The 14,359-nt window shown below is 30.1% G+C and overlaps 1 protein-coding gene across 2 annotated transcripts in view; it reads right to left on the bottom strand.

The window, feature by feature from the left end:
• twin (CCR4-NOT transcription complex subunit 6-like twin) overlaps window positions 1–14,359 on the bottom strand; it is a 122,159-nt gene that overhangs the window by 79,279 nt on the left and 28,521 nt on the right. For both annotated transcript variants that reach the window (XM_067268753.1, XM_067268754.1), the window contains one exon: window positions 4,404–4,667. In XM_067268753.1, coding sequence (XP_067124854.1) covers window positions 4,404–4,667 — 264 coding nt within the window. The remainder of the gene's footprint in view (window positions 1–4,403; window positions 4,668–14,359) is intronic.

The following is a 14,359-nucleotide window of genomic DNA, read 5'->3' as shown; positions in this document are numbered from 1 at the left end:
TTCATATGGATCACCTTGACATAACGAAATTTTCTCTTCATATAGAGCTGCATCTCGTCCTGTTAGACTGCTAGAATAGCCCACAAGAAAAGAATCTTTAACTTAATCCATGATAATAGAACTGCAGTATTTTTGTACGTTTAAACTAAAAAAAAAACGTCGAACAATAGATCATGTGCAAGCTAAGCGAGCGAAAACTACCACAAAAATAGCGAATGGGCAGAGCAAATGTGTGTTTTATCACGTGACATGCGACCTTGCAACCTCTCTACACATACTATGTTTATACACTGTGTTTCAGTATGTTGTGCACTGCTTATGAGTCGAGTCATAACTGCATGCATACTGTTGTGTTCGGTTACAAATATAATACATTAAGTCAAGACATCCCAAGTGATGGATCAAAATTGGCTTGGCGATCGACTTGTTGGCCACCCCCGCTCTACTGTATATTAATTAAAAGCAGTGTTGCCAACTCAAAATTCAAATTTACAGCTAGACATTTAATAAAAATATCCAAATCATATTGTTTTCATTAGAATTGTTTGATTTTTTAGTTAGATTGCTCATAAATTCACTAAATCTAGCAAAAAAAATTAGCTGAATTGGCAACTCATTGAAAGAAAAGAATGTTTCATTGCCGCTATTTTGATTTCAGTTTCAGTGTAAAGGCCAGAGTTTTAATAATTATTTTTAATAATTTTTATTTATTATTTATTTAATTTTGCTTTAAATTTCGTCTTTGCATAAAATTTTCTTAAGAATGCAGACAAAATTTATTTATTTTAACCTTTAATTACAATTCTTTTAATTATTGCAAATTATATCACAAACTATTTTTTATAACAAATTTTAATTAAACAAACTAATGTTTTTAGCCTTCCTCAGGTTTAACATAATTTCAAACATCAGTTAGAACATAAGATTTGAAACTTCGAGTTTTGCTTGTGTGAGATAACGACTCTTTCTTTGGAAAAAATAAAGGAGATAAAGTTAATTCTTCCAATATCAGGAAAGTCAAGGAATAAGTATGTGGGAAACATGGTGCAGATGGATGAAAACACTTCTTTACCGTTTAACCTGTTTATTGTACAAATATGCTTACAATATAGTTAAAGTTGTCTTTGTTTATCATCTTAAGTTCGTAGCAGCATTGATGGAATCTGGAGCAATGTTCAGTGAAAGATCAAGAAAGTGCTAGACATCGGATGGAAATTTCCTAATGTAAAATTGCTCGTGTTTGCCCTGAGTTGGAAAAAGTCCTCCTTTGAAAGCCAACTGTTAGTTTGTGGAAGGAAAAGGCAGCAGCATCAGCAAAATAGCAGAAATGAAGTGTGAGGAAAAGGCAAATGACCGGAGGTGATTGGTGGCGATGGCTATGGAAGAGATAACTCAACAGCCTCATGTCCTTGAGACACCTGCTTTTATCACCTTCCTGTCCCTCAATTGTTCCCTGGATTGATTTCAGACCCTCACTGGATTCTCTGATTCACTTATGTCAATCAAAGAATCAAAGTTTGCAGGCGAAGTCATCATTGTCTTTTCAAACAATGGAAAATCCAACTCCAATCCAAATGATCAATCTTGGGAGCTGCACTGTCTAGACCAATGATTCTCAAACTTTTTCGATCCACCGCCCCCTTTGTTCCATAAAGTTATACCAAATGCCCCTAATTCATTTTCTCTTGTGTGAGAAAGGATTGGAAACATTCTTAGGAAAACTTTTTTATGAATCTCACACTTTGTGCCCTTACCGTACATTGTTCTCAACATCTGGAAACCATTAAATGCAATGTTTCCTCTTATCCGTTTAACAGGGGAAATGGAACTGCTGTCAGTGACCCCAACTTTTGCCTTTGGTCCCTGTTCAGTACCCTGCTTCCAGCGCCCCCTAGATTTACTCACCGCCCACAAGGGGGCGTTATCGCCCACTTTAAAAAACGCTGGTCTAGACTATTTCTCAAGTTTCTATAAAAAATTCTTGTTCATTCCATTTTTTCTCTAATAATTAAATTATTTTACATTTTTCTATTTTAGTGAGTTCTGGGACAATTCTGGAACTTCACACTTGCATTGCTATGACGTTATAGTATTACAAAAATTGGGATTTTTAAAACTTATAGAATTTAAATAAAATAAAATAAACACAGAAATAAATGTCAAACAAAATTACAATTATACGTTAATAAAATATAGAAGTTCAGCACATAGAATTGTAACTACCAATCTCTTTCTTTTGCAACATAACTAAAAAAATTGTTTTGGTGTTGTTTTGCACAAAAGATAATCAGATTTATTTTAATTTTTTAAAAATTTACCAGCTTTTTAAATTTTAATTATAAGCAAATTAACATTGGCTAAACTATCGATTACCTGTCGATTTTCAAAACTATAACTACAGTATATCTATTATAGGTATGATCAATGTTGCCTGTTTTTAAGCCCTAAATTTGCAAAATCAGTGATATTTGTTGCCTAATGTCATTTCTGTTAAACTAATTATTATACTATGTATCAAAGTTTCAGAAATTAATGGAAGAGAGAGAGAGAGAAAAATACGCTTGCAGTACAGTACTTTCACAGAAAATCGTAACAACAAATGTAAAAAGCTAGTGCCAACCACAAGTCAGCACCAGCATTTTACTGTAAATGTCCAGTAACTATTTATAATTTTTTATGTTGTGTAGTAATGTTTTAAACATGGGAAACAATTAAATTACATATTTTTACTGATCTGTTTACCTATTTTGAAGTGAACATTCTAATAAATTACGATTTCAACTTTTAAAAGTTTGCAAACAAATTTTTAATTAGTTATTTTTTATTCTAATTAACAATTTCATCTTTTTAAAATTGCTGATTTATTAAAATTAAAAATTAAACACTATTACATAAAAGTAGTTTATCCTATTATTAATCCACAATTGTAAAATTATATGACTTCAGAATGATGAAAAAAGCCATTTCAGAATGGATTCTGGTATATTTTCTTATTAAAGATTGCAGCATTACTTCTTGCCGCCTGCAGATGACTACGCTTGGTCAGCCATGTTCAGCAAACAAAATCTACAAGGCAGCTAAGGAGACAAATTTCCTTACTTTACATGACTTTTTGCGAACACTAATGAAAATACCCTACTTTTCCTGATTTTTCCGACTTTCCAGGTGCGTAGGAACCCTGTATATATTTACCTATAACAAATTTAGAAAATATAGAAGTTCGGTGTTCTCTATATACAGTCAAACCTGTTTTTATGCGCTCTTTTTATGTGCGATTTTTATTTGTGCGATTTTTTTAATGCGAATTTTTAATTTGTGCGGTATAGTTGGCGACTAGTCTCGTGCGATTCGTCATGTCTCACGTTGACTTATTATAGCTAAATAAACTTATTGTAGCATAAATGCACTTATTATAGTAATATTATTGCATGAATATGCGAAAAATGAAATAATTTACTTTTTAAGTCAACAAAACACCACCTGGACAAAAATATGTAAAACAGACGATAGACCAGACGATAGACCAGACGATGCATTCAAGTGCTGACATCTGTTGTCAATAAATTTTATTTCGTATGGTTTTGAGTTATTTTCTACGTGAGACTTCTTTTATGCGGTCCCTATTGACCGCATAAAAAAATTATTTTTTTAATTGTGTTGCGAAAACTATTATTTACAGCCATTCGTGAAGTTTCGTGAGATTTTTTTTAATGCGTTTTTTTTAATGCGGTCCCTATCCCCCGCATAAAAACAGGTTTGACTGTATAAAGTTTTGTTTAAAAATGCTTTCTGGAAAAAAACATTTACAATTCTAGAATAGTTCATAACTTTTTAAACATTTTAAAATATTTTGGTTTGTCTCCCAATTATATAAAGACCATAATACTTAAAACTGATTCTCAATTCTTTCCTATTAAATAATATTTAAACAATAATTCAATTAATTCAATCATACAGAGGAAAAGAAATGCTTAAAAATTTTAAGAATTATTATAAAACTAATTTTACTCTAATAAAGCAGTTTTTGGCATATATTAGAATTTTACAAACTGTTTATCTGGTTATTTTTTCATGTAAATCAGTTTCAGCACTTCTAGTTCTTTATGATTACTTGATCATGTCTTTACAAAGAAAACCTTCCAACTCTTAATACAAAATTTATTTTATGTATGAGTTGTTAGAGGTGTTAGAGCAATTCCTGGAGTAAAACTATGTAAAAGGTATGTACATAATTATTTTATACTATACAATTCAAATGACATCATGGATGAATATATTTTAAAAATAGTGAACAAGATACATGAAAGAATAAAATTCAAATTAGAATCAAATTCAAATCAAATTTCATTTATAATTATTAAATTTATATTTAATTTGATTATTTATACAAAGTTTATACTTACCAAGATTGCTTAGTCGAAATAATCTTCCAAGTTCAAATGGGAGGTTTCGAAGAAAGTTGTTATTGAGCAACAATTCTCTCAATGAAACAATATCACCAAGTTCAGGTGGTAAATGTCTTAATTTATTAGATGATACATCTAGATGAGTGAGGCAACTAAGTCTAGCAATCTCTGGAGGGATGTGGGACAAATTGTTATCATTCAGGTACAGAGAAGTTAAATGATTCATTTTCCAGAGTGCAGGACTGAGATTACAAATTGTTCCTGAAATAATGTATCTCATATAAAATATTTTTAATAAATAATAATTTTAATATGAAAGATAAAAAAGTAAATATCTTAAAATTTTAAACTGTATTTATAGATGATGATCAAAAAGTTGCACACATCAAAATATTAGATTATGTAAATTGTCAAGTTATTTTTATTATGTCTCGTGCCACAAAATGACACTATAGTGACTGTTGACTATTAATAGAAACTCTGACTTTTGTGTAAGTCAGAAAATTGGCTATATGGCTTTGTTAATTATGGAAATAAAGGTTTTTCCCAGAAACAATGAATTTTCATTGTTGAGCATTATTTTGCCAGTCACTCTTATCACATGTTGGAGACAATACCCGTTGGGCACAAGTTTCATCAAAAATATATAGATTCTGTAGTTCTTGCAAGAATTCTTTGGTGACTGTATTATTTCTAAAGGATTGAAGCCCCTACAATTATCAGATTTTTCTTCTGGGGAGATCTAAAAGGAGCTATGTATAAAAATAATCCACACACACACACACACACACACACATACACACACTAGATCAGTGGTTCCCAACCTTTTCTAGGGTGCGGAACACTTTTGTGAGCAATTTTCTTTAGCGGAACACTTACTTAAGTTAATATGAAATACATAAACTTGTCATCAGTTATTTTATTAGAATTGAGCAGTTATAATTCAAAATCTCTACTCATATTATTAACGCCAATTCTAAGACAGGAAAAAATATACCTAAATAACTTTAATGGGAAACTTGTGCCTGATGTTTTTTACATATTTCATTCAGTTTTTATCATTGCCTTTATCTTATTCGAAACAGTAGTACACTCCATAAGTACTGAGTCGTACATATATATTTAAGTTTATGAAAATTTTATGATTTTAATTTTCTGATATTCGGCGGCTCGAATACGATTGACACTTTCCGATTTGCGACTAAATCTGCGGAACACTTGGGAGATGCTTACGGAACACCGGTTGGGAACCACTGCACTAGATGAACTAAAGAGGAACATTGTAACACCAATTGCCAGCAACAATTTTAAGATGCTTCACAAAATGGCATCAAACATGATAAAAAGAGATCGCACCTGCACTTGTGAACAATGAGAGCATTTCAAACATATGTTGTAATAACATGATTTGATTTTGCTTTTCTTAAAGATCAGATTATAAACTTCACTTTTACTACTTTCAGTATTTTCGTACATTAAGCTCACAAAATAAAATTGATTCCTAACACATGTGACTTTTTGTTCAGCCTGTATAACAAAAATGCATGTCTTTTAATATTTAAGATATTAACTTGAGTAATACACAAAATATTTAACAAATATAGTATATGCAAATTATATTTCTTGATGCTATTTTGGGAAAAATACTGTAGTATGTTAACTTCTTATGATCAAACAATGTTACAATTATATTCATAAACACTTTTTAGTAGAGATTCGTAGATCTTCACTAAAAAGATTATTCATCAAGTATTTAACAGTTACAAATTAAGATATTTTACGTGCATAGATTTTTTCTATTCTTTCAGATTATATATAATGCATTTAACTAATTTAATTTGAACCAATTTTGTTTATTTTTATTATTTTTTATACCAGGATAATGATAAATTTTATATACCTTCTGACCTGTGTTAATAACAAAGTAATGAAAGTAAAATATGCAGTACTACAGAATTCAATAATAATTCTTTGAAAAAAATTTATACTAAATTTTGCTTGTCTTAGTAAGTTTAGTTTTTAATGAAACATAAGTAAAAAAAATAAAAACCAATCTTAGTTCAAAAATGAAAAAACTTGTTTCAAACAATACTTTTGGATAAAGACTTACTTACTTTATACAAAATTATTAATTTGAATTAACAAGAGAGTGCTGTTTTGAATAAGTTAGTCTACAATGTTATATCTTTCTATTATATCTAATAATTTACTGTACTTCAATAAATCCTTTGGAATCTACAGTTGTTGGAATTAAAAATCAATATAGAAAACTTCATTGATTACATTAAAAATCTGAAATATATATTTTATTAAAGAAATTTAAAATAAAATTTTGTATTTTATGCTATTGAGACAACAACTATTGTAAAATTATAAGTAGGGAATATTAAATGGGCTTCCATCCAAGACCTCAAAGCTGCCTTCTTCAATATAAAAAAATCCAGTAATGAGTTGCTTAACTTTTCCCGGCAACATTTAGTGGTCTCATCTGTTATCATATTTTATTTTAAAAACTTTTTATATTTTTAACTATTGTAAAATGGCAAAAAGCTTAATTTCAGGGTAGGGATGAGCTTTATAAAAATTGTAACAGTGCAATTTCTAATAAAATGTTTGACAAACAAGAATGTTGACATGACTGATCACCAATGAATTCCAACCCTCATTTTCCCCATGGGAAAATATATGACATAATATACAAGATAAAAATAAATTTTGTTTTCTCTCAAAAACAAGTAATTTTCACATATTACAGCATGCCATTAAGAAAGGGATAATATGTTATCTTGGCTGGACAGTGCATGGTACTTACTTGGAACTCTGAAAGTTTTATATAGTTCAAGAGCCTCTTTTGGTAACACACAATGAACTTGATAGTGAAAGGAACAGATTGTTTGACACTAAGTAAATAGACTGATCCATGCTACTGTACATTTTTACCCAAAATCCTGCAATTATTTAATTAATCAACATTGTTTTGGCTCACTGAGATATAGTAACTGTTTTCATATATAGTTATTCCCTGATTTTAACCCTATTTTGGGAGAACATATCTAGTATAATGGATGTTCAAAACATAATTTTTCCTTTGCTTTTAACAATAGGAATATCATATGCAATATAAAACACAAAATGTAATTGTAGTTATTATTCTTTTAAAGGAAAGATTAAACTTTTCTTTTACACTTTTCACAGAGAATAATCATAAGCAAAGCAATTTATTGCCTTTCATAGTGAGTAAATTATTAATTGTGAAAGATAAAATCAGTTTCTTTCAGCTGTAATGCACAGAAATATACTGCATTCTATAATATGAATTTAGCATCTACTTAACCAGCAACAAGAGAATTTGGTGATTAGAGCAATCTTTGGCATGTGTTTTGTTTCTTTGTGATGAAATGCATTAAGAGGAATGAAAGATTGTTTTGTTTCATCATCAATCTTGTTTTCCAGTTCTCTCTCAGAATGATAGATTTGGCTAATTCAGATCTGAAAATACATTTTCATGTGCAGGGCTTAAAGCAATGACGTCATGGCAGTGAAAGTGAAAAAAGACTGTTCACACTGAAAAAAAGCTAATAGTGTTAAAATAAACTAAAAGAGACATTATTAAAAAAAAACATTTTGTATCAATAAAATTGCATATGATTATTAATTTTTTCAGTTCACTTAATAGTTGACTGAAAAAATTAAATATGAAAATAGGCTCAGTTTATACTCCAGAAAAGTGACCAGCAAGACCACATTAAGCCAAAACAGGTCCACATTAAGTTTTCATGTACTCTGTACAGAGTTCCCACCATTATATAGCAAAGGAAATGGAAGAGTAAAATAACTATCAGAATGCATCTCCATATAACATGCCAAATTTCAAATGCCATTTATTTCAAGGTACATTTTTTGATTTCTTGTTTAAAAAATTGAAGATTGAAATTGAAGATTGAAGAAAATTTGTAATTGAAGATGATTTTCTTTTGTTTAAGTCATGCTGCAGTTTCTGCACTTCTCTTGTTTTCTCCTCTTCATCACACTGAATTTTATTCACACCTTTCAATAGCCCTTGGGCAAGATGTCTCTCTTCAACACTGTTTTTCTCAACAGTATTTCATAGTGTATTAGTGGCTTATTTGAACATTCTAGACCTCATTTTCCTTTGCATTTCTTCTTTTTCTTTTCTTCAGCTCAGCTTCAAGAATATCAATTTTCTTTCTCTCCTGTTCAAGCTCTTTTATTTTATCCTCCTCCTCTTTTCTCTTCCTTCCTTCTTGTCCTTCTTTCTGCTTTTCTTCTTTCAGTTTACTTTGTTTGTCCAAAAAAGCCTTGTAAGTAACATATGCATTGCAGGCTAACCCAAGTAACTTCTTTGTCATTGGCACCAAAAAGGCATTATTGTTGTATATACACGGAGTCCATCTTTTACTATCAACAATGAATTCATCATTCATTCTGACATAGAGTTCTGTCTTCTGTCAGAACCCATGCAGAAATGGAGAACTCTCTTTCAACATCTGCATTGCCATGACTAAGAGCCAACAATGCTTTGACTACTTTAGCAACAGTTGGGTATTTTGGCATCATTAACCCAATATTTATTTTTTTTTACATTTTTACTGGAAATACCTGTGGGAAGATTTCCCTCTTCTTTCATCCCATACCATAGCGAGAAAACAGTGCAGATAGTGATGGGCCATTCCATTTGTAATTTAAGATTACTAAAAGGAATTTTCTAGTCTGTTTATAACTTCATTCCCTGTATTATACTCCAAAAATGGATCTTGTTTTTGCTTTCGAGATAGGTGAGGTGCAAAGGAAACTTCTTACAAAGTCTTGATTTAAAATAGTTCATAAATACATGCTGACTGAAAATACAACTTACGTAGTAAGTAATATTCTTTTCAGTTTCTTTACAAACATTGATAATGTTTGTCATAATGGAACGATAATTGTAATTAAACTGGACTAAGTGCAAGACTCTAGAAACTTGTTTCTAACTTTGTGTGTTTCTTGTTCATTGGAGTGTGCTTTAGTGACTTGAGTCAGATTTTGTAAAATTCAGATATCAGAATCTTCATTATGAGATTAATTGAAACAGAAACAATAGAATGCATTAATAAAAATATAAAGATAGTTACAGATAAAAAGATAAATAAAAATAGAAAATACCATTTTCCTTAATACAGTATGTTTCACATTTATTGTAGTAATACATAAAAATTTACTATGGGATTACTTCAATGGCACAAGAGAAAGAGACGCTGGAGCTTGCAAACTGTGCTTTAAAACAATCAAAGCAGTCAGAGGAAGTACTAACGGACTGCATAGTCATCATGTATGACATCATGATATAAACTTATTAAGAAGAAAATCTGAGGAGACAGCAGAAACAGTGCACAAAGTGAATCTAATAAAAAAAATAACTGTTTTTCAAGAAAGAAATTTAAGAGTCTTTGCCTGCAGTATTATCTCGTATGGCTTCAGTTGACAGACTGCCATTATCCAAATTTTGCACATCAAAAGACCTAAGATGAACTTTTCTCTGCAAGCGAATATGCAAATCTACCTAAACTCCTCATTCGATTAAAAAGATGATCACTGAATTCAGAATAAAAATTCAGATTGAGATTATTAAAGATATATCACAGTGCAAAGTTTGAGGAGAATCTTTCAGTATATCTTGCGATAAATAGACATCACTTAACAATTGTCGATATATGAATGTTAATCTACATGCAAGTAACAAATTTTGAAATCTAGGTTTGATTCACCTACGTGGATCTGTGTGTGCTGAAAAATGCATTGAACTTTTAAATGTCAGATTAAAAAAATTCAATGTTGATTATAACAACCTAATTTTTCAATTGTCACAGATGGAGCTGCAGTAATGAAAAAAGTGTCAGGATTAGTCAGTGTAAACAGCTAAGTGTGCATTGCTCACAGCTTACACTTAGTAGTAGCGAAAGTTCTTTACAAAAATGGCCATGTTATAGAAAACAGTACTAAACCCATACATTCAAAACTGGATGATAAAGATTCTGAAATCTGCTACAATATCATCTCACTCCTCCAGTTTTTGTAGAATACCACAATCATTTGTTATAAACAAATCTGTACTTCCTCCTCCAAATCCACTAGACAGAAAAGTTATAAGTCCTGATGGGGCAATTCCAATTAAATATTTTATAGTATAAGCAGATTTATAGTAGGAATAAAACTGAATTTGATGTTGAACTGATGATGGCTTCTCAGTTTTAATTTCTGTACAGTCAATGATTACTCTTGTTTCAGGATAATTTTCTTTAAATGACTGAGGTAACATAGCCTTAATAGATACTTTTGTTGGTCAAATAATCCAATCTTGTGTTGCAATAAAAATAATTTCTTATTTATAAAAAATATGTTTTAACCCTTTCCCGGCCAGGGTACCGATCTATCGTTACCCTAATTGTTTAGCAAAACGGCCATGGTACCGATTGATCGTTACCCTGTTAACAATCGATTTTTATAAAATTTATCGACAACAGATGTCAGCACTTGACGGCTTCGTCTTGTTTATCGTCTGTTTCACATATTTTTGTCCAAGTGGTGTTTTGTTGACTTAAAAAATTTTAATTATCGGTTTTTTTTCTTAATTTTTCATTTTCTGATAATTTTTTATTTCATTTTTAGCATATTCATGCAATAATATTACTATAATAAGTTCATTAATGCTATAATAAGTTTAGTCAGCTATAATATGTTAATGCATTATAAATATTCAAGTTATGATTTTCAGTTCTGATATTTTATATATTTTTTTAATTTTTAATTTTTTTTTAAATCTAAAATATCAGCAAATGTTACATCTATTGCTACTGGTAAGCATATGTTTATTACAAAAATATATAATCTTGTTGGATATGAAATGAATAAAGTATATTATTTCATTACATTAGTTGAAAGCAGAATAAAGTTCAGATTTCAAACAAACGTTTGATATAATGTGCGATAATTTCACAACGAATAAGCGTACATGCATAAATGTTATCAAATTGTACAGAACAATATTCTACGTTGTTCTGGCTCAGTGACAATAAGAATGAAGTAACCAGACAATGTTAATTTTGACAAAAAGTAACAAATTTTCAAGTTTGAATGTCAGTTATCATATATTATTTTTTTTATCTCATACATTTTTCAAACAAACTTTATTGAAAAATGTCGTATTTAAAACTAACTATATTGATAAATATATGTGATTTTTTTCATATGAATAAAAAATTAATTTTTGGTGAACTTTTAAAATAATATTGCCTGATTTACCTATTTTGCCCTTGGCCGTTTTACAAAATAAGGGGGCGTGGCAAACGGTTAATGATGGTTCTATGAATTCCAAACAATGCATCTAATGCTGAATAGCACAAACCCAACCTTTAACTTCATTAGAAAAATTAGTAATTTATTTTCCCAAGACAATTCATAAACTCTAACAGGACTGTTTGGAAGCATGTCTAAAAGTAAATTGAAAACATTGAATCCTACTGATATTAGATCTTTTAAAGATTGATCATCATAAAAATTTGCTATACCTCTAATATGACAGGACCTATGATTTTCTCCACATTCTTTTGAAATCATTTTAACGTGGAGAATTTGAATTTCAGAAACATTGTTACCAGTAGTGCAAATAAAAATTTTTAAGTCTTCAAAGTGTTTGTTTGTAGACTCTGAGTTCCAAAGTCACATTTTTGTTCTTCTTTAGGGTCTAAAAAATTTTCTTCAATTACTACATCAAAGTGTCTTCATGCTTCTTCAAATGAAATGTTCCTTCTGTTCATTAGGCATTTATATCTCTTCACTGACTGTTCATGTCAACAATTTTCTTCACTGCTTCTTTTTTCCAGATAGATTATTGGATTATAATTTGGATATCTTGGATCTTCACTTTTTCCCCCCATCTATGAAATGCATACTGCATATCCATGCTGATTTAGAGGGTAGCCACTGTGATCCATTTTTACTAAATTTTTAGAAAATTATTCGCGTCAATTGTTAAAAAATTAACAATACATTTTGTATTTCTTACTTTTGTCTTTTAGTAAAATTTATCCAAATTTGGCACCTCTGTTTAAGGTTTAGACGTGCAGGAAAACAATAAAATGAAACTTTTGGCATTACATGTTGAGTGTTTGCTAGTGTATTAGAACATCCAAACACAGAACAATTTAAATTTGATTTTTCCCATTTTTATTATAATAACTCAAATACAAATTAAAAAACAATAAGCAATTTATTGCACTAGGTATGCTTTTTGAATTGTCTCAGATACGACGCATATGCATTTTTTAGTGAACTCCTATGTGTTATACAAATATTTGCTACCAGGATGGCACATGAGTAACTTGCACTTAGGGTCTATATACATGTACAAGTGTAGATGGCGGTGTGGTGCACAATCACACGATAAGGCATATGGGGGTGTGCTGGTTGCTATTTTGCTGCTGAATGCAATACAAAAATAAATAAATAAATTCTACATAGGCAGTGAATAAAAGCTAAAAAAAAAGCAAGTTTGCCTCAGAAAAAGCTAAAAAAGAAAAAAAAGAGAGTCACTTTAAGCCCTGCATGTGTGAACCGTTCTCACTATCTTCACTTTCAAATTCAGAATTAGATGCATAAGATAGGGAAAGCTGTGGGATTTTTTTTGTCAGGGTCGTCATCACTCAAATCTAGATTCAAATCATCTCAATTTCTGATACATCATTTAAATCATCATTAGTTACAACTAAAAGATTATGAGAAATTAAATAGAAAAATATTTATATAAATATAAATAATAATATTTAAAGTCATAGTGGTCTGGCCAATGCAGCACTAAAAAATAACCAAAATAGTAACAATAATTACTTGGAAAAAAGATTAAACCTGTCAGCAAATATTTATTTAAAAGCATGTAATTGCTAAGCCTAACAAAATATTGCATGGATTTTAACCTATAAACCATCATGTTGGATGTTATTTAAATATCCTTTATTCTTATTAAAAGCCAAAAATTCTCTACCTTTTTTTTCCATTATATTAAACAACGCGTATTTTTGAAAATATCTTTAAAGACTAGAATTTCTATTAACTAATTAATTTAATTTTCATATTTATCTGTTTTTTATAGAAATGCTCCATATTTGATGATGTAATTCAATTGTTGCCACATACCTATTAGTAAAATGAGATTAAAATGTCTACTGCAACATATGCCTGATCTTGCTTAAGTCACAGCTCTCATTGTTATGTTAACTGAGATCTAATACCCATTTTACCGATAGTAGGATCAAGGTCAAGATTCATGAAATGAGCCATACAACATTTTTGTTCAGTGACAAACAAAAGAAAACATTTTATGAAGAGGTTAATAATAACTAATACATGGTTTAAATAAGCTACATATAATTTGCTGTACAACAATAAACTGATAAATAAATGTAAAGTTTTTAGATTAAAGGAACACTTTAATAATAACTACCTCTTAACCTTATACCGGTGTGTATTTTCTCTTCATCCAAACTTGTAACTCCAAAAAATAGGTGTGTACAAACGTTTTCGAACCACAAATGTCGATTCTTCCTCAGGCTATACGAATTTCGTTGGAACTGCCGTTCGAATCACTTCAAATTCGTCGAAATTATGCTCGAATTCACATTTCCGTTTACGTAATACTGACACATGCGCATTAGTTGAACAACTCAGCTAATGTAAACTATCATTCATAAGGGCCTGCCACGCTAGTAAAAGCGTAATCTCGTCCTTATAATTATCAGCATTTGTGGTTCGAAAACGTTTGTACACACCTATTTTTTGAAGTTACAAGTTTGGATGAAGAGAAAATACACACCGGTATAAGGTTAAGAGGTAGTTATTATTATTTTCCGGTGTTGAGATGGAGTTTTGTAGAACACTTTAATTTAAGCACACATATCATC

The sequence above is a fragment of the Centruroides vittatus genome, unplaced genomic scaffold (assembly GCF_030686945.1).
Source record: "Centruroides vittatus isolate TY-2023 unplaced genomic scaffold, ASM3068694v2 contig_3343, whole genome shotgun sequence".
Taxonomy (NCBI): Eukaryota; Metazoa; Arthropoda; class Arachnida; order Scorpiones; family Buthidae; genus Centruroides; species Centruroides vittatus.
The sequence above is the reverse complement of the archived record's forward strand: the minus strand, read 5'-3'. Positions and strand labels throughout refer to the sequence as shown.